General features: G+C 46.4%; 1 protein-coding gene across 9 annotated transcripts in view; it reads left to right on the plus strand.

Moving 5' to 3' along the window:
• The window catches only part of SBF2 (SET binding factor 2), a 639,223-nt gene that overhangs the window by 274,077 nt on the left and 343,541 nt on the right, over positions 1-21,605 (plus strand). For 5 of the 9 annotated variants that reach the window (XM_006129312.5, XM_025187865.3, XM_006129314.5 and 2 more), the window contains exons 4-5: positions 717-833; positions 4,845-4,955. In XM_006129312.5, the coding sequence (XP_006129374.2) occupies positions 717-833; positions 4,845-4,955 (228 nt within the window). Of the gene's footprint in view, positions 1-716; positions 834-4,844; positions 4,956-18,030; positions 18,113-21,605 lie in introns of those variants that run through there. The other 4 variants (XM_089778628.1, XM_025187863.3, XM_006129315.5 and 1 more) reach the window with 2 other exon arrangements.

Genomic DNA, 21,605 nt, shown 5'->3' on the forward strand with positions numbered 1-21,605 from the left:
TTAAGTTACAGACTAACACAGATACTCCTCTGAGACTACTATATATTTGTAATAGTAATGAAATATTTACCCTTTATGTAAGTCTCTTTAAAGTGCTGTAGCAAAATTTTTATGAGAGACTAAAAGAGAGGATGTATGGTTAGTTTGTTTGGCATCCTAATTGTCCATGTTCAATAGACATAAGCCTTGCTCCTGGAAGTGGCTCAGAGGATCTCTGTAATATGTTCAGAGGTGTATACTTTTATAGTTTAAGGTCCATACTTTTTTCTTTTAAACAGAAAACAGTTATTAATTTTTACACTATTAGACAGCAAAACACTTTTGGAAACATAAGGGGTTTCAGTAAGAGTGTCTATGCATATAGATTTCCACTACATGCATCTGACGAAGTGGGCCTTTGTCCACGAAAGCTTATGCTCCAACATATCAGTTAGTCTATAAGGTGCCACAGGACTCCTCGCTGCTTTTGCAGATTCGAACTAACACAGCTACCCCTCTGATACTATGCATATAGTGTTCTCTATAAAACTGTTGAGATTTTCTTATAGGTCACTAAAAATAATATGTATTCGTGATTCTTTCAAAGATTCTATACACTACATAATTTTTTTTTCTTTCTAAGCGATCTTGGTCCTTAAACATTTTAAAAGTATTTATTTTGAAGGCAGACTAGCCTTATTTAGAAAATAATTAACTGAAGTGTATCTGTTTTCAAGGGAACAAAAGAGACTGAAGGTGAAGAAGAGGAGTCTGGTTTAATTCAGCCTGCTGAAGTATTTGCTCCCAAAAGCCTGGTGCTGGTATCCAGACTAGATTATCCAGAAATTTTCAGGGTAAAGAACTCCCAGCTGCCATTTATAATATTTGTCAGTGTACAAATCTGTTTTTAATGAGCAACAGTGACAAGTAGTCTTGATTTAAAACATCTCCGCATTGGATTGGGAATTTACCAGCACAAGCTGAATTAGATTGTACAAAATAAAAATCAGTCTAGGAGACTGAATGCCCCTATGGGTTAATGCAGTACAGCCTACCCCCAACTTGCGATGTGTTCGGCTCCGACGATAGCGTCGTAAGTCGGGGCGTCGTAACTTGAGCCCACATTTACGACAGGTGTCGTACGTCCATGTAAATGCGGGGCCAAGGACATAAGTTGGGGGATTTTGGTTCCTTCCGCACTTACGGAAAAGGTCATAAGTGCGGCAGGTCGTAAATCAGGCCATCATAAAGCGGGGATCTCCTATAATCTTTTATTCACAGAGGCCTATCCTTAAATTTGCATAGACCACAACGTAAAGTCTTACTGAGTTCAGCTAAAGGCTAATGAAAATACCTTCATGACACAACCACTTCTTATAGATAAAATTAATCTTACCTGATACCATTTGTTTAAGAATATAAATAATTAGATAAGTATCAAGGATTATAATATATCAATTATGTCTTTTACCTGTAAAGTGATTGAATTAGTGACTCTTCCAGATCAATTTAACATATAAAAAAGATTTAGAATCTAAGTTTTCCTTCAGCTGATATTGTGACTGAATTGAATTAAACAAAAAAACTTTTAAAAAAGAATATTCTAATAGCACCTTAAAGACTAATTAGTACTACGTGTTCTTAGCCTCTTGTAACTTGAACAATCTACTCACTGTCGTCTTTCTCCTTTTTTCCCTTCTGCTTCTCCTCTGTCCCCCCAATTTATTCTTGGATCTGAACTTCTAATACTCCAGTCACCTGAACATGTGTGTTTTGCCCACGAAAGCCCATCTACATGTTTTGTTAGCCTTTAAGATGCTGCTAGACTGTTCTTTGTTTTTTAAGTTTTTCCAGTTTACAGACTAAGTCAGCTACCCCTCTGAAGCTTTTGAATTAAACAGAAAGCTGAAATTTTTGTCAGAGTCTCTAGCACTTTCAGGGGTTCAAAATGTATTATACTAATTGAAGCAAAAATAATTCAGCTTACTGATGCAGGAATAATTAATTTAAAAGTAAGTTGCAGCCATAGTGTTGAAAGTATTTATAACGATAACTCCTGACAAATTAATCCATGTTCAGAATTTTCAATGTTATAACCACTTAAAAATAGAAGGTAAAGTGCCATTAATGAACGGTGTTGTTTATTATCTGCTTTCCTTCTCCAAAACTTATTGGGAACCAAAATTATATTATCTAGCGCTAAACAAATAGCTTTATCAGTTTTGTCAAACAAATAGCGTTATCAGTGATGATGATAACCCTTCTTCAAAAGTGAAGAGATGCAGAATAAACATAGTAATGCTAAATGTCAATGCCTTTTATTTTAAAATACTATTTTTATTGAAATAACAAAAATACAAACGGCAAATAGAGAAGACATACAAATGTAGATCACTGCTCTTCAGAAAAATATTGGTACTATAGTGGTAAAAATGTTCGGCATCAGTCCTGAATCAGATTTTATAAGTATGGACACTTGCATTGACATTCATTCCTAATGCTTTAGTGCCATGGTCACCAACCCATTGATTGCGAGGCTTTCAGGGCCCCCCCTCACTACCTGCCACCCCCAAGAAGAACCCTGTGCTGACTCTACCTCCAGCGACAATGGAGGTAGTGCGGGCTTCCTGCGGGGTCGGCGGGGGGAGTTCTGCAGCTGTGCGCCAGGTCTCGGAAGTGCGCAGGCTGCTCTTTCCCTCTTCCCCAAACAGCTGGTGAGGTTCCTAAAGCGCTAGTCTGTTGCACACTGGGGATTTTCTTCCCCTGCTGCCTTCCTGTGCACAGGAGAGGGAGGAGGGGGCGGGAGTGGGAGTCTGAGACTGTGCCAGCTCCAACTGCTCAGGCAGTGCACGCTGCTGTGGGGAGCCAAGGAGCAAGGCATGCGCTGCCCAAGCAGTTGGAGCTGGTGCGGTCTGGGACTTCAACTCCCCCTGTTCAGGAAGGCAGCAGGGAAAGAAAGTCTCTTGCATTTCAGGTACCGAGATGGCTGTTTGGGGGACGGGAGAGCAGCTCGTGCACTTCCTGGGCCTTGGCGTGTAGCTGCAGGGACCCCAGGTACTGGTCCTTGTCTCCGACCCCCGACCCCGACCCCCACAAGTACCCTGTTCCCTGTCCCAGCACCTACCAGCACCCTGTCCCCTACCCCGGCACCCATTGGCACCCTGTCCCGGCACCCTGTCCCCTGCCCCAGCACTCTGTTCCCTACCCCAGCCCCCCGTCCCTTTCCTCAGCACCTACCAGCACCCTGTCCCCTGCCCCAGCATCCACTGGCACCCTGTCCCCTGCCTTGGAACTCTGCCCCAGCACCCTATTCCCTACCCCTGTCCCCTGCCCCAGCACCCACTGGCACCCTGGCCCCTGCCCCCACCAGCACAGTTAGGGCCACATTAGTGAGGCTTGAGGGGTTTTGGCAGGGTTGTGTTTTTGTATTTCACTTGTGTGGCCCCAACTGACTTTTCTGTGGGTAAGTGACCCCAGACTCCAAACAGGTTCCCCGCTCCTCTCATAATAAAGACAATGCTGAAACCTTTTGTGTTTGACATAATATTTTATTTAAAAATGAAGCCTGGCTAACAAGCCCCCAGTAGGGGCCAAGCCCTCATCTGTCCACAGCATCATAACACTCCTGTAACCCCCCCCCCCCCTCGGACTCCAAATCTGAGCCTATCATACACTGGAACTACCTGTCCTGAGCCTCTCGCATCCCCAAACTCCTGCACCCCTACATCCTCAGTCTTCTGCCACAACACTCCTTCACCACCCACACACTGCAAATCTGTGTCCTGAGCCCATCATACTCACAACCTCCCTGCCCTGAGCCCCTCACTCACCCCAATCCAAACTTCTGTACCCTCACATCCACAAGCCTGTGGCTTGCTCGGCACCCCAACCGTCCACCTGAGCCCTAAACTCCCCAGCCTGGAGCCCCCTCCCTGAGCCAGCATCCCCTTCTCCACATCCTCCTGCATCCAAATTCACTCCCAGAGCTTGCACCTCTCACCCTTTTCCACACCCAAATCCTTCATTCCCACCCCAGAGCCCACACCTCCTGTCCCGACCCAGTTAGAGTATGGCTATACTACAGGAGATTTTTTGGCAAAAACGCTATTTTGGCAGCCCCTGTATTCCTCATTCCATGAGGAATAAGGGGGCTTCCAAAAGGAGTTTTTCTGACATTTGGCCCATCTAGACGGGCCAAATATTGGAAAAAACTCTTCCAACAGAAGGATAAAAAAAAAGTAGCAGTGTAGCCATACCCTGGGAGTGTATAAGGACCGGGGCTAACAAGTGATGGAGAGAAGGGGAACAGAGAGGGTGGGGCCTCAAGGAAGGGGTGGGGTCTTGGGGAAGGGATGGGGTAGATCTTGGCTTGTCCTGACATTTAAAAAGTGATCTTGGGTGTAAAAAGGTTGGAGACCACTGCTTTAGTGGTACTTTATAAACATGGTGACTTGTGGAAAGAGATATCAAAGCAAGATCAGGACTGAAGACTGGAAAAAAAACCAGTGAAATTATGTTATGATAATGTAGGAATTTATAAATTTCATTTGAAAAGAAAGAGTTTTATTTTCAGATGCCTGAGCAAGGGAATTCAGATTAAGCATTAGATTTTTTTTAAAAATGTGTATAAGTACACTTTGTAGTGCTTATGAAATTCAACAGGAATTCAGAGAGTTAGTGTGACACTTCTTCAAATGAATTAATTCTTTTGCAGAAAATTAGTTTTTCTCTTTTTGGAATGTACTTTACTATATTAAGAATGTCCTAGGACTTGTTTGTTGTAAATTTATTGTATATTTGGCAGCAATTATCAGTGTTTATTTTCCCCAAAAACAATTTTATATATTTATTATTCACCTTTTTAGGCTTGCCTTGGCTTGATCTATACCGTGCATGTGGACAGCTTGAGTGTGTCCTTGGAGAGTCTTATTGCAAATCTCTGTTCATGCCTTGTCCCTGCGGCCGGAGGCTCTCAGGTAAATGGGGGGAAAAAAGAATATTTTTCCAGTTAATTTAATTTATGAAGAAAACAAAAAATAAATTCTTTAAATATTTTCATTGAAAAAACGGATCATAGTTCAACTGAGTGTTGTCCCCATAGCCTGCCTTCTAAGACAGCAAAAATTCCATTCTAGGTTAAGGTCAAAGGGTTAATTTTGTTACTGGATTTGCCTTTTACAAGGCATAGTAACAAATGAATCAATTTATTATAAGTTCAACTTTTTTAATAGCATGTGTTCAGAAATAATTTTGCTTAATGCGTTTTTTTTTCCTTTGGGGCTCTGTCAAGTGCCCTCCTTTTTCATTTACTGTGTGTGTGTGTGTGTGTGTGTGTGTGTGTGTGTGTGTGTGTGTGTGTGTGAGAGAGAGAGAGAGAGAGAGTTGTAGTTTAAGATTCCATTGCTACTTCAGATTTAATTATTTTGACATTTTTATGAAGCACAAACATGATTGTGAAGTAAGTGTATTTATTCTTATTTCTAAAATGCAACTACTCCATCAGCTAAAAATTAATGAATAAAAAAGTGTGTCCATCAGTATATCTACTTCAGCATCAGAAGTCTTAAAGAACAGAGAAAAAAGTTACTACCTATACAAAACGTTCAAACGAGGAATATAAAATCCTGTTTAATTGGTTAACTGATTAAATGTAGTGATTAAGTGGCTAACCAATTAAAACAGGCATGGGCAATAATTTTTGCAGGGGGGCCGGTTGATGATTTCAGTTCTGCTCATGGGCCTGCTCCTCTTCCTCACCAACTCCCACCAGAAGGGGTAGGGTCTGGGGTGGAAGGGGCAGGGTGGGAGACTAGACCTCTCCCCAGAGTTGTCTGGGGCCAGAGGCTTTGAAATAAAAACATAGCAAAGGTTTCGTGGCTTCTGGCCCTGTTACTATCGCATTGCCTGGCAACTTCCCAGGTTGCTGTGGCTATTTGAAGGGTTCATGGCTCCAGCTAGTGCCAGGGTAGCCCCATGACCAGGATCACTTCAAATAGATGCAGCAACACTGGGTGGCTCTCAGGCAATGCAGGAGCATTGGGGCAGGAGCTGAGAGCCCTTTAAATAGCAGCAATTTAAAGGGCTCGTGGCTCTTTGTCCCACCGCTACTACATTGCCTGGCAGCTGCCTGGGATTGGTGTGACTATTTTAAAGTCTCGTGGCTCTGGCCCCTGCTGGGGTACCACAGTGATCATGAGCCATTTAAATAGGCTCCTGTTGCCTGAGCCACCTCCTGGAAGTTCAGTGGCACGAGCAGCAGGATATAAATAGAAAGCAAACAGATAGGGTATGTCTACACTACTACCCTAGTTCGAACTAGGGTGGTAATGTAGTCAACCGGAGTTGCAAATGAAGCCCGGGATTTGAATTTCCCGGGCTTCATTTGCATCTCGCCTGGCGCCGCCATTTTTAAATGTCCGCTAGTGCGGACTCCGTGCCGCGCGGCTACACGCAGCACGGACTAGGTAGTTCGGACTAGGCCTCCTATTCCGAATTACCGTTACTCCTCGTGAAACTAGGAAGCCTAGTCCGAACTATCTAGTCCGTGCCGCGTGTAGCCGCGCGGCACGGGGTCCGAACTAGCCGGCATTTAAAAATGGCGCCGGCCGGCTTTATGCAAATGAAGCCCGGGAAATTCAAATCCCGGGCTTCATTTGCAACTCCGTATGACTACATTACCCCCCCTAGTTCGAACTAGGGGGGTAGTGTAGACATACCCTCAGTTCCTGCCGATTACGGACCATGCACCATTGAACTGCATCCAGTCGATGAAAGGGATGAACGCTTGAATAATGCGGTGGTACTTGGCACTCCAGCCATACTATTTCCAGGTGATACACCGCCCAGGGGCGGCTCACCAGAATGCAGACTTCCTTTCGCGAAGTGTGGAAAACATGAGTGGGTTGGGGGAATCCCCAGGACTCAACTTAGAGGGGGAGGTGTGTGACGGGATGGCGCAACCCCACACTAACCGAGCCCCCCCCCCGGGGCGCGGAGAGGTGTGGAGCGGCTTTCCCCGCCGCAAGGGAAGCAGCAATGGTGGTGGCAGGAGGGCGCTGCCCTACTGGCAGCATGGCCGGCACTCCCGCGGACGTAGCGGAGGAGGCTTCCTCCACCCCGGGAGGGACTGTAGCGGCCGCAGGCATGCACTGCCCTGACAACAGCGAAGCCGGTGCCCCTGCTGACACCCCAGGGGAGGCACTGACGCACACCGATGTCAGCATGGGGAAGGATGCTGGGGGCAGGGTCAGCAGGAAGGGGGGAGGAGCCGCCCTGGTGGACACTGGCGCAGGCGTCCTAGAAGGGAGGGGCGGCGACCTCCACGATAAAAGGCAGTAGAGGTACTTGGACAGAGGAGGCCAGCCAGAGTGCCGGATGAGGGGGCTCAGGGCCTAAGGAAGCAGCACACGAAGCACCCTGGTGAGCAGGGGTGAGGAAGTAGCCCAGGGCGGGTGCAAAACAGGAGCCCGCGTGCTGATGAGTTGCAGTACGTAGCCCCATCTGCCAGGTGAGGGGGGAGAGGATGTTCTCCCCCACCTTAGGGCCCTGGGCTGGGGTCTGGAGAGAGGGAGGGCCTGGACTCCCCTCACCTCCCCGCTTGGGGTACCACCTAGACAACCAGGGAGTGGTGGAACCTCACGATACGGTGGGGCAGGCTGGCCATATGGGAGGAAAACAGAAGGAGAGAAGGGGGCTGGGTGACATGACTAGGGAACTCCATGACACCACCATACTGGAATACTCGATAGACTTCAGAGATGCAGGGTTCTCCATCAATTCCATAAGAATTCTTCTTTTGACCATCATGGCCTTTTATGAACTACTGAATAATGCCTCAGGGTTCTCTTTTCTGATCACCAAATAGTTCTTAGCTGGTCTATCCGAAGCATGTTCTCATGTATGCCCACGTGTTCCACCATGGGATCTCAACCTCATACTGGACTCACTAACGAGATACTGCCCTTTGAACCATTAGCGATGACCTCACTGCAGCACATGGCCATGAAAGTGTCCTTTCTCATTGCGATCACATACATATGACACGTAGGTAAAATCATAGCCCTCATGGCAGATCCCCCTTATACACTCTTCCCCAAGGGCAAGATCATTCTCAGACCCCATCCTAAATTTTTGCCAAAAGTCATTTCATGTTAATGAACCTGTTAACCTACCCACTTAATACCCTAAAACCACAGGATTCCCTGAGAGAAGCACACCCTTGATGCAAGATGGGTGCTTCTCCTTGCCTCTTTTCATGGATGACTTCAAAGACCCACCTCCGCACATTGCGGGTACTCCTTTTTAGTCACCTGAGTGGAGTACTGTAGTTAACAGGGATGGCCACTCATTGACCCTGAGGGGGAAGAACTCTTCTCTAACTCTTGGTGGGCTGAACCCAGCCCTACCCCTTTAACTCCCCAGAAGCCAACAGGCAGGGCGGGGGGTATAAAACCATAGCCCAGTAGCTAAGTAAGGCCCCAGCCACCAAAGGAAGCAGAGGCCTGCCCTGAGCTTCCGAGCCAGAAGGACCCTGAGAACCTTGCAGAGGCTGAGGACTGGCCCAGACTACTGGGCCCCTGCTCTGAAGTGGAGACCTTCATTACCTTACCAGAGGGTTCAAGCTGCGATGACCCCGAGAGCCAGCAGCCCATGTGGGGCCAGATAGATGCCACGGGGGAGTCAGGAAGTGGCCCAGGGGAAGCCAACAACTATCAGGCTGATCTCATAACATTTTAGAGTGTGTCAGAATGTTTCAGGCCAGATCCCTGCTGACTCCAGTGGCAGCCAGGACTGCCACTGTGGCTCCCTGCCACACTATATACTCAGTGGAAGTCTCCCCCACACCTCTCTTGCCTGGGGAAATGTATTCGTTTTGCTGCCCCACCCTGAAATAAGGCTTGGGCCATACTAACTATTGAACCACATTTGTTTCACTTCCCCGCCCTGAACCCGGGCCTGGGCCTTTCTAACTGTGGAATTGTTTGTTTACCTGCCCTCTCCTGAACCAGGGCCTGGGTTTACCAGCTGTTGAACTACTACTTGTTTGCCAGGCCCATCCTGTACTCTGGGCCAGGGGATTATAGGTTTGGTTTACAAATCCGGGGCCCAGGACTAAACCAGCCGGCTTCCAAGCACCCACAGGGACACCACTCGAAGGAGAAGAGGAAGTTATTCACCTTGTGCAGTAACAATGGTTTTTCAAGATGTTTGTTCCTGAGGGTGCTCCACTACCCTCCCTTTCCCCCCTCTACTTTGGAGTCCATTAAAAGATTTCCAGTAGAAAAGGAATGGAGGGGGACAAAACAGACAAAAACAGTGCGAGACGACAGCTATACATGCGTGGTGCGGGAGTCACTGCAAGGTTAAAAATCTCTGGTGGCTCGCGCAAGGACGCACTGATACCTTAGTGGAGCACCCACAGGGACATGTATCTCGAAGAACCATCGTTATAGCTCAAGGTGAGTAACTTCCTCATCTCTGCAAATGGACACTTTTAACCACACAATGTGACTTGTTTGCAACTTGCCAGAGCCAGAGATTTGAGATAAGAAGTCAAAATTCACATGCATCACCAGTACAGTATGGAGGAGCTTACAACTGATACTAGTTGTACTCTTCCTGTCTCAGTTAGTGCTTATAGTTCCTAGCCTTTCATCAGCACCAAAACCACTCTCAAAAAATAAAATCTAAAAAAATGAGATCTTCCAATATTGATGTTGCGTTTCTCTAATATACAGAAATGGGGAGCATTTTTAAACATTGGAGAAGCTATTATCTACATATGTGTTTGTTGGCTGGACAGTCGCTTAAATAGTGAGACATCCTTGAAAAACTGGATCATAAAATTGTAGTACTGAATTGCTAAATTGAAGTTAATATGCATATTCTGCACACTTTGACTTTCTGAGCTCGTGTAGGCCTCAGTTTTCTGAAGAAACCGGATAGATTCCCAGTTTTTTCCTCATTTGATTCCATGACCAACTTTGTAGCCATCATCCACTAAATGGGAATTTCATCAGTCGGCCGAGGCCACTCCTTAATTGGATGAAAGGATCACTGTTAATGTAAGATTGTCCCTTCTTTAATTCAAAAGAGTAGGGATCTACATTTCATATAACCATAGCCTGATAGAGCTGGAAGAGACCTCAGGAGGTTATCAAGTCCAGCCCCTTGCCAAATGCACAACCAATCCCAACTAAATCAACCCAGCCAGGGCTTTGTCAAGCCGACACTTAAAAGACCTGTAGGGATGGAGATTCCACCACCTCCCTAGGTAACCCATTCCAGTACTTCACCACTCTCCTAGTGAAATAGTCCAACCTAGACCTCCCCCACTGGAACTTGAGACCATTGCTCCTTTTTCTGCCATCCGTCAGTACTGTGATCAGCTTCTCTCCATCCTCTTTGGAACCTCCCTTCAGGAAACTGAAGGTTACAATCAAATCCCCCCTCACTCTTCTCTTCTGAAGACTAAACAAACCGAAATCCCTCAGTCTCTCCTCATAGGTCATGCACTCCAGCCCCCTATTCATTTTGGTTGCCCTCTGCTGGACCCTCTCCACATCCTTTCTATAGTGGGGGCCCAGAACTGGACACAATACGCCAGAGGTGGCCTCACCAGAGCCGAATAAAGGGGAATAATCACTTCTCTAGATCTGCTGGGAATGCTCCTCTTAATGCAACCTAATATGCCATTAGTCTTCTTGGCTACAAGGGCACACTGTTGACTCATATCCAGCTTCTCATCCACTGTAATCCCCAGGTCCTTTTCTGCAGAACTGCTCCTTAGCCATTTGGTCCCCAGCCTGTAACAATGCTTGGAATTCTTTCTTCCCAAGTGCAGGACTCTGCACTTGTACTTGTTGAACCTCATTAAATTTTTTGTGGCCTAATCCTCTGATCTGTCTAGATCACTGTGGACCCCATCCCTGCCCTCCAACGTATATACCTCTTACCCTAGCTTAATGTCATCTGCAGACTTCCTGATGGTACAATTCATCCCCACATCCAGGTCATCAATAAAAATGTTGAGCAAAATCAGTCCTAGAACAGATCCTTGGGGCACTCCACTAGAAACCGACTGCCAACCTGACATTAAGCTGTTGATCACTACCCATTCATAGAATCATAGAATCATAGGACTGGAAGGGGCCTCAAGAGGTCATCGAGTCCAGCCCCCCGCTGGACTACCCGTTGGGCCCGACAGTCTAGCCCACTTCCAATCCATCTTACAGTCCATTTATGAAATTCATACTCCCTTAACTTGCTGGCAAGAATATTGTGGGAAACTGCATTGAAAGCTTTGGTAAAGTCAAGGTATATCACATCCACCGACTTTCCCATGGCCACAGAGCCAGTTACCTCATCATAGAATCTGACAGATTGGTCAGGCACGACTTCCCTTCGTGAATCCATGTTGACTATTCCTGATCACTTTTTCCTCTTCCAAGTGCCTCAAAATGGATTCCTTGAAGATCCCCTCCATGAGTTTTCCGGGGACTGAGGTAAGGCTGACTGGTCTGTAGTTCCCTGGATTGTCCTTCTTCCCTTTTTTAAAGATGGGCACTACATTTGCTTTTTTCCAATCATCCGGGATCTCTCCCGATCTCCATGCATTTTCAAAGATAATGGCTCTGCAGTGACATTTGCCAACTCCCTCAGTATCCTCAGATGCATTAAATCTGGACCCATGGATTTGTGTATGTCTAGCTTTTCTAAATAGTCCCTAACTTGTTCTTTCTCCATCAAGGGCTGTCTACTTCCTTCCCCTACTATGTTGTCTAGTGCATTTGTCTGGAAGCTGACCTTGTCCGTGAAGACAGAGGCAAAGAAAACATTGAATACTTCAGCTTTTCCCACATCATCTGTCACTAGGTTACCTCCCTCATCCAGTAGGGACTCCACACTCTCTCTGATCATCCTCTTATTGCTAATTTGCCTGTATAAACCTTTCTTGTTACCCTTCACATTCCTTACTAGCTGCAATTCCAATTGCGTTTTTGCCTTCCTAATAACTCCCCTGCATTCTTGAGCAATATATTTATACTCCTCCCTAGTCATCTGTCCAAGTTTCTACTTCTATTAAGCTTCCTTTTTGTGTTTAAGCTCACCAAAAATGTCCCCAGTAAGCCAATGTGGTCGCCTACCATATTTGCTTTTCTTGCTACGCATCGGGATGGTTTCTTCCTGTGCCTTCAGTAAGGCTTCTTAAAAATACTGCCAGTTCTCCTTTCCCCCTCATGTAAGCACCCCAGGAAATCCTGCCCATCAGTTCTCTGAGGGAGTCAAAGTCTGCTTTTATGAAGTCTAGGGCGTGTATTTTGCTTCTCTCCTTTCTTCCTTTGGTCAGGATCCTGAAATCTCCCGTCTCATGATCACTGCTTCCCAGATTGTCACCCACCTTTACTTCCCCTACGAGTTCCTCCCTGTTTGTGAGCCGCAGGTCAAGCTGTGCATGGCCCCTGGTAAGTTCCTTCAGCACTTGTACCAAGAAGTTATCCCTAACATCCTCCAAAAACTTTCTGGATTGTCTGTGTACTGCTGTATTGGTCTCCCAACAGATGTCAGGGTGATTAAAATCCCCCATGAGAACCAGGACCCGTGATCTGGAAGCTTCTCTTAGTTGGCTGAAGAAAGCCTCGTCTACCTCTTCCACCTGGTCCGGTGGTCTATAGCAGACACCAACCACAACATCAGCCCTATTGCTTCCACCTCTAAACTTAACCCAATGACTCCCAACATGCTTTTCTTCCTCTATATACTGGAGCTCCGATCAATCATACTGCTCTCTTACATACAATGGAACTCCTCCTCCTTTTCTCTCCCCCTGTTCTTCCTGAACAGTTTATACCCTTCCATGACAGTGCTCTAGTCATGCGAGTCATCCCACCAAGTCTCGGTTATTCCAATCAAATCATAGTTCTTTGACTGGGCCAGGGCTTCTAATTCTTCCTGTTTGTTTCCCAGGCTTCTTGCATTTATGTTCAAACACCTTAGATAGCCAGTTGATTGCCCTACCGTCTCTATCTTCCTCTGTTGCTTGTTCCTCCTTGTGTTTCTTCCCCGTAACTGACTTCTTCACTTACCTCAGGGCTTTGATCACCATCCCCCAACAAATCTAGTTTAAAGCCCTCCTCACTAGGTTTGCAAGCCTGCCTGCAAAGATGCTCTTTCCTCTCTTGGTTAGGTGGATCTCATCTCTTCCTAACAATCCTTGTGCCCGGAACAGAGTCCCATGGTCAAAGAAACCAAAGTCCTCTCTCCGGCACCACCTGCACAACCATGCATTTACTTCCTCAATTTGATGATCCCTAACTGTACATTTTCCTTCACTTGGAAGGATGGACGAGAACACCAATTGTGCTTCAAATTCCTTGATCCTTCTTCCCAGGGCTACATAATCTTTAGTGACCTGCTCAAGGACATTCTTGTCTGTACCGTTAGTTCCTACATGGAGAAGCAGGAAGGGGTAGCAATCTGAACGTTTTATCAGTTTTAGAAGGCTCTCAGTCACATCCTGAGTGTGAGCTCCTGGAAGCAGCACACTTTTCGAGATTGCAAGTCTGGACGGCAGATGGATAACTCAGTCCCCCATAGGAGGAAGTCCCCGACCACCACCATCCATCTTCTTTTGGGGGTGGTGGTTGTGAAACCACCATCCGTAGGACTACGCATCCCAGACCTTCCGGTACATGGTGTTCCCTGCTGATTTCTTTCCGGAGAGGTCACTGCCAAAGCATTCTCCCCTGCAGTGCCGGTGGAGAGAGCCTGAAAGCGGTTTCTTACCTCTTCGTGCATGGGGATACCTGAGCTGGCCTTCTTCTTCTTCTTCTAGAGGTTACATGCCTCCAGTTCTCTTCCTTGTTCTCTACTGCCCTCACTGGCTCTTCAGCCTGCTGTGCCTGCAGGATTAAATGCTGCTTTCTACTGAGGAAGTCTTCATTCTCTCTGATGCAACGTAGGGTTGATATTTGGGCCTCCGGTCCTCTAATTTTTTCTTCCAAAATGGTGACCAGTTTGCACTTAGTGCAGATGAAATCCGTTCTTTCATCTGGAAGGAAGACAAACATGGCACATGCTGTAACAACAGCAGACCTATCACCATCCATACCTGCCTTCCTTCTGAGAGATTCCTCAGATGTTATTAAATGCCTCCTTGAAGGACAGGAGAGAGAAAAGAAACAAAAAAATTTCAAGGAAAAGAGCACCAAACACTATGGGGGTCTCCCAGAGTGAATTCCCAGGCAAACTCCCATGTTGGCGGCTGCCCTGTTCACTGCTCTCTGTGTTCACTCTGGATGCCTTTTTTTAGAAGACTGAGGCTAGGCCCGGCTCAAAGACTTGCCTCTGATGCAGTCAACCCCTGAAGGCCACCAGAGCTGAGGAAGTTTAGATAATAGTTTATTGAAAGATTTCCAAAAATGGCAAGTGTATCGTGCCCCCTTCCCAACTCCCTCTCAAAACTCCCTGTTATCAGCCCTGTTTGCAAGTTCCCTGGTCGCTGACTCACTGCTATATAAAGCCCTGGATTGCCTGATAGCCCCTCCCTCTGATTTGCCCTTTCTTGGTAGCCAGGGGTGGGGAATAATTTTTGATGCAGAGTGTCAGGGCTGTTCCTCACTCTGGCACTCTGAGTGCAGAAGGTGGGGTACTGCAAAAGACCTTAAATACCTTGCCTCTATAGGCTCTCCTTACAAAACACTCCACAGAGTCATTTATGCACTGACTCTAGAAGATAGGCTGCCCCCTTCAAGTGATTTTTTTTAAAGAACTTTGAAAAAATCAAGGAGCAACTCTTGAATTCCTTTCCCAGGGGTATCCCAAGCTCTTCTGCTAAAAGAGAGCTTGAAAAAAGAAACCAATGAAAAAACAGAAAACAAACTGTGTCTTTGATAGCTGATCTCCCTTGGGCTAGGCAGACACACACAGTCCTGTTATCTTTCAGGACACAATCATCAAATCATCACCTTAAAAGAGGGATTTTATTAACAAAACAAAAAGGTATACTTGTTAAAGCATACTTGGGTGCTAGGTATTGCAGAGCAGCTAAGAAAAGAACAGCTCAAAACACAAAGAACAATCGCTGTAGCTTAAAGATGGTGAGTGGAAGGCACATGGAATTCACACAGAGAAGTTTAACCAAACAACCAAAACAAAGAAAATACCTTGATCACAACTAAATAGACATTTTTCCCTTTTTTACTCACAATCCCTTCACGGTCCAGTCCTCTTCCATGCCCTGAATTCCTTGGAGGCATGGTAGTCCTGATTATTGCATATTGCTCCCTCTAGCCCTTAGCTTAGAACTCACACAAAGGAAGAACAGACTGGTATGTATATGCAATTCACATTTCAACAATCTTTCCCATTGGCTCTCTTGGCTTTCTGCCAACAGCCCGCTAGCTGCCTGAGTTTAACCCTTTAGACCTGGGTGCTGGCCAGCACTTCTCTTAACCATCACACGGGGCCACTCAAAGAATTTGGTAAGTGGTCACTGGCCATACTCTTCTGTGATATTAGTGGAGGAGGTGCAGGGTCTGGGATGGAGGTTGGATGCAAAAAGTAGCTTGTGGTAGGGGAGTGGAGCTCAGGAACGGTGTGGGGGTGGAGGTAGCCAGCCCTCAGCACCACCGGGAGTACAGTGTCCCCCGCCCCCGCCCTTAGAGCTGCCTGGTGCGTGACCCTCCAGCAGTGATTTAAAGCACCCTGCACTCTGGCTGCCACTGCTGCAATAGCAGTAGCCAGGAGCCCTGGGCCCCCTTTTAATGACTTGGTCCCAGGATAGTTGTCCCCTTTGCCTCCCTATTGGTGGGCCTGGGCACGTGGTACACATGCTCCCCACAGCCAGCCGCTTTGAGTGGTGTGCAGTGCAGGTAGGCAGCCTGCCTGAGGATCCCACTGAGCTACAGGATGGAGGCAGGCTACATCTGAAGGTTTGGCAGGGTTGATCTGGCCCCTGGACGACTGTATTTTGCCCTCTGCTGCACTAAGGAATCTTCATGGAGCCTAAGTTATTACATGATAATTCAGCCAACTACCACTGCCTAGGTTGCAGGAGCTAACCTATTTCTTGTGTATTTACTTTATTTTACTTTTTTTTTTTTTAAACTCTTGCAATGGGAAAAAAGGTTTGGGAGCCTTTCCTTAGTTTAAAAGGAGTAAGACATGAGATCCGTGTTCTTTCTTCAGTACCTAATCACAACCCTTTTAACTTTGGCTCAAACAGAAAACAAACCGCATCTGTGAGGATTTTCTCACCACCAACACTGCCGTCCTGATTTCTTTCTTACGATTTTCTTTCTTCAAGCCTAGAAACCCTTTTGTCTTTCAGATTTACTAGTCTGAATTGTTCTTTGACTGGTTCATACCAGTTTTCTACTCAAGTGTGTTTATGTCCAGCACAAACAGAGCTGGAAAGTTTCCCATGCTGTATCTTCCTCAGGCTGTTTAAGGGTAGCACCACCCGAACCCTCCTCACTTCCTTCTCACTGCCTGGGACAGAGTCAGAAGTCTCTGAGTGGTGTACATCATGGTTACTATACAGTTAGCAATTTTTCCAATATGTGCTTTTGTTTTTAATTTTCTGAAGTTAGTTGTAGTTTAGAAATAGTACCTAGTGGTACCTAGCAGTTAGTAATAGTTTAGATAGTTTTACTAGATTAGGATCAAGTCTGGAGGCATGCTACCACCAGGCTTCAAACATAGTCCCTCATGTGGCTTAGCTATCCCAAACATCGGTCCTCATATGGGCTGCCTCTTATGCCTACAGGAGGGGCACATCAAAGTGAAATTTGGTATTTGCTCTTTTGAAAAGAGAATACAAATCTCTAGAGACTTATGCCTCAAACAGCACAAATGAGGTTACCTGTTTTGCCCACTCCTCCATTCCCAGATCTGGCCACTGAGGTAACTGGTCTCAGACTGGTTTCTGAATTCAAACTCTTCTCAAGAGATGAAAAGAGGTCGATCTTCCTCTAGAAGCCCACTGTGAATAAGAACCCATAAAACAAACAGCCATTCCAACTCCAAAAAAGACTCCAAACTTCTCTGGGATTTATCTTGAGCACAATCCTTTATCCTCTCTCTCCCTGGGACCAACATGAGATTGTATTGCTATTGTATTATCAATTTCAGCAACATAACAGTACCAGCAGACTTGAGTGCAGTGCCAACAGACCCATTAACACTGCAAGCTTTTCAAGTAGCATCTGACCTGCATAGCTTTTCTGTCTCAATGGCATAAGACTCTTAACTGAAGATATGCCTTAAGCTGTCCTGTGTATGCCATATGCATGGAAACCACGGATTGTCCCAGTACTGGCTTTGATGTGGAGAGGGCGTGATGACTCTTGAAGTCTCTTCCAGCCCTAGGATTCTGTGATTCTGTGAATAAAGATGCTTCCCTAGCACTGACTTAAGTATTGCTCTTAACCAGGTCAGTATAGTTTTTTAAATCTGTGTCTATGCTTTCTCATGCATCTCCAATTTCTGTGCCAAATTTTTAATCTATTATGACACTGGCACCACTTAAAAGACCATTTACTGGCACTAAAATTTGAGAGGCTCACATTTAATGTGCATCTTGGATACCAATCACTTTACCAATCTCAGTAATGATGTTGCTGTTTCCCTCTGGACTGTGAGCTTGTTAGGATGCCTGATAGCCTCTCCAGGCATACTTTCTCCACTACCCTCAGTTTTTGGAGGTTTCTTCCAATTCTGACTCAGAATCATCCTCCTCTTTGTCTTCCCCTTTGCCTAGGTTTCAGTTGTGTCAAAGAAAGAGTCCATTGTTGTGTTGGACCAGGACCATTTTTTAAAGCAAGATGGCAGCTGTATTTGGCATTCAGGCTGAATGAGTCAAAATTGCATGTATCGATTTCTGGATATCTTGCAATCATCAACCATGGGAGGTTTGAACAAGGCATTTTTTGACACTTACCGCGGTCTTGTGGAGAACACTGGCTTCTACAACACTCACTACTAAGCATACAAAAAAACACTACCATGTTTTCATTAACAGCTGTATTTCTTTCCCTTCCCATCTTCCAGCTCCCTTGTGGTCACTATTGCCAATAAAAGATCTCATCATGGAGATACAAATCTACACCCCAGAGAAAAAAAATAAGTCTTGGTGAGTTGGGGAGAAAGGTTTATTTGATTTTGTTATTATAGATGTACATAGTTAAACAGCACATGTTCCTATTGAAATGTGACTTTCTTAGTTGGGATTCATCAAAATTAGTTGATAAGCTCCTTAAGGACTCGTGAGACTATTTGAAATGTCATTGCAGTCAGCCATCAATATCATAGCACTTTGGAGGAAGCATTTAGCATCTCTCATAACCATGAGACATGCCTCATTGCAAAACTCTGGTATAATCCTAGATATTCAGGGAACTACAGAAGACCTGTCTTCTGATGGTCACTCCCTCTTTTCCCATAAGACTGATGGCATCCTGTCTTTAAGACTGATGTGCTATGTTATGATCATTAGGGGCGTATGCTCCAGTCACTACAACATGACAGTACATACCATAGCAACAACATCAAAAGCAGTACAGAAAGCTTTTCTACAGGCAGCCCACATAGCCTTCTGGGCAATATGATTTCTCTAAGGAGAGATGTAATTCTCAGAGGGGAGGCCTTCCAATTTGAGTGCCAACTAACCTTCTTGTCATTTGTTACTAGGGAAACAAACTATTTGACATTTCCCTTGAAGATGGCAATCCAGTTTGGAGTGGTCTGCCAGTCATGACCCCTCTATATGGGGACAGATTGTCCTGTTTTCTTAGTGTGTGGGACACTACAACCAGCAATAAATAAGCATAGTGGCTGTGTCTACATTGGTGCGATCTTGCGCAAAAGCGTCCGCTTTTGTGCAAAAACTTGCTACCTGTCTACACTGGCCGCGAGTTCTTGCGCAAGTAAACTGACATTCTAATGTATGAAATCAGTGCTTCTTGTGCAAGAACTCTGATGCTACCGCTCAGGCATAAGCCCTCTTACACAACTGTTCTTGTGCAAAAGGCCAGAGTAGACAGGCGACATGAATTTCTTGCGCAAGAAAGCCCTATGGTTAAAATGGCCATCAGAGCTTTCTTGCGCAAGAGAGCGTCTACACTGGCATGGATGCTCTTGCACAAAAGCACATCTCTTATGCAAACGCACATGCCAGTGTAGACACTCTCTTCTGGAAGACTTTTTGCACAAGAACTCTTCCGCAAAAGAGTTCTTGCATAAGATCATGCCAGTGTAGACATAGCCAGTGAGTCTGGAATATTCTGTCCTATTCATATCTATCACCCATTCCTTTTCAGAGACCAGTCTTACAAGTCTGTTCTCTGAGAAGTTGAGACTTTTCTTGGATCAGGGCCCATAGGGGTAATTGCCCTAAAACATAGAGACAATAAATTTTACACTTGGTGCTTTCTTGATTCCCCAAAGGAAAAGGGGGTCAGAGACCCATTCTGGATCTCTGTAATCTCAATAAGCTTATCTAGTATGTGAGGTTTTGCTTAGTTCTTCTTCGGGTGATGTCCTCGTGGGGGCTCCACTGTTGGTGACGGGTCATCCCAGGAGCCGCATTTCGGAGCTTTTTCCCTAGCAGTTTACTGTCGGGCTGCGCATGCGCAGGAGGCAGCTCACTCCATTGGCGGTTTGACAGCTGCCTCGCGTGCAGCCCGACCCCTCCCCTTCAGTTCATTTCTTGCCACCCTTGGTCGCAGACGGAGCTCCTCAGTTGTCTCTTTCCTCAGAGACATTCCCTTAGAATAGCGCTTGTTTCTTTCAATTTTTGCCTCAGAATTTACCCTCTTTTTAGTCCTGATAAAATTGACCCCCCCAAAAAAATTTAGATTTTTTTTTCTTTTTGGTCCAGTTAGAACGCTTCATAAGTGGCTGCTCCACTTCTCCTCAGCTAGCTGCCCTTCTCTCCCTCTCTCCCTTCTTCCAGGCACAGAGAGAGAGATGAAAGAAAAGAAAAAAGGATAAGGAGAAGCCAGGTGGGAACACAGGCTCCTGCTTATCAGCTGTTAACAGCGGGGAGCTAATTATAGCCTTCGGTTGCTCCGCCCCCCCTCCCCCAAGGCAGCTTCTGCTATCTCCTCAGCATGACACCTTTTAAGAAGTGTCAACAATGTAAGGAGCCTTTGCCTATGTGGGACAGGCATAGCTTCTGCATACAGTGCCTGGGTAAGTCACACTCACCTCAGAAATGTGACCACTGCCGCAGCCTGTCAGCCAGAGCCAGAAAGGACCGGGAGCTGCAGCTCCGGATGATACTCTTTGAAAAGGCACTGCAGCCTTCAGAGAAAGCTCAGTTGACACACTCTATGGGAGATCCTGAGACAGAGGTGCCTGTTAGCCTCAGTAAAAGTCGGGGCAGGAAGCCTTCCCCCTCAAGGTCATTGCCTCCTACGCTGTCCCCCAGTGTCCCAAGAGGAGATGTGCCGAACACCACTACGACTGTAGTGCCAGCACCCACCACAGGCACAGTGACCGTGATCCCTAGAACGGAAGTGGGGCCAGCACGCTCACTATCAGCACCGGAAAAACTGCGCCGCCACACATCGGCACTGCCTCCAACAGCACTTATAAGCATGGCACTGGGAAGGAGCCGGGGAGCCACCTGCCAAGCGGTCCCATAAGACTCCAGCACCACCCAATGACAGGCCATCATCCTCACGTGGCACTCATGCCTCAGAGGCACCATTAAGGGGGCAGCCATCAGTGCGCCTGCACAATATAGACCTAGCCACCAGTAACCCCAATTTACCGACACGGGGGACCAATGGTGTATCTTTACACTTCCCCCCTTTGAAGGAGCCTTCCTCGGTGCCCCTTCCCTTCATTTATGCAGGGGCTATGCTAGATTTCCATCACCGCATGAGGGGTTTCAGTGTTATCATCAGAGGATTTTTTATTCTTCACAACAGTCCCCCCAACTGCATCTTGACAGTACTATCACTACAACAACAGACCATGCCACACACCGTGGTATCCCAAATGGCACTTCCTGCCCCCCTCCCACTACCCTTCCTGTTGAGCTCCATGGGAGCAGTGGGCACCCTGTAGATGCCATGCCATAGAACTGGCTACCTCCTCAAAAGGCTCCCTCTACCCTCACCATCTCTCACTATTCCCACCACGATTAAGTCTGTGGAGGAGGAGTAAGGTCAGAGCGTAGGGAATGACATTGATGTGCAGCCACCTGGTCATCTGAATATACCTTAGCCAGGCATTGTGCCATCATGCCGCAACTAGCAGGTGATACAGCAGTGGCTACAGCAGTCTTATCCTCTGCCATTAGGCAGTAACTTCAATTCCCACAATCCATAGTGGGCACTGCTTTGTAGTCACCAACAGTGGGGACATCACCCGAAGAAGAAAAGGAAATTACTCACTTCGTGCAGTAATGACTGTTCTTTGAGGTGTGTGTCCTTGTGGGTGCTCCACAACCCACCCTCCCTTACCTTTGCTCAGAATTACGTATATTCAGGCACAATGGAGGAACTGAAGGGCACAAGGCAGCTGTCAAACTGCCAATGGCGTGAGTTGCCTCCTGCATATGCATGGCCCAGCAGTAAACTGCTGGGGAAAAAACTCTGAACTGTGGCTCCAGGGAT

The sequence above is a fragment of the Pelodiscus sinensis genome, chromosome 5 (assembly GCF_052426305.1).
Source record: "Pelodiscus sinensis isolate ZL-2025 chromosome 5, ASM5242630v1, whole genome shotgun sequence".
NCBI classification, from domain to species: Eukaryota; Metazoa; Chordata; order Testudines; family Trionychidae; genus Pelodiscus; species Pelodiscus sinensis.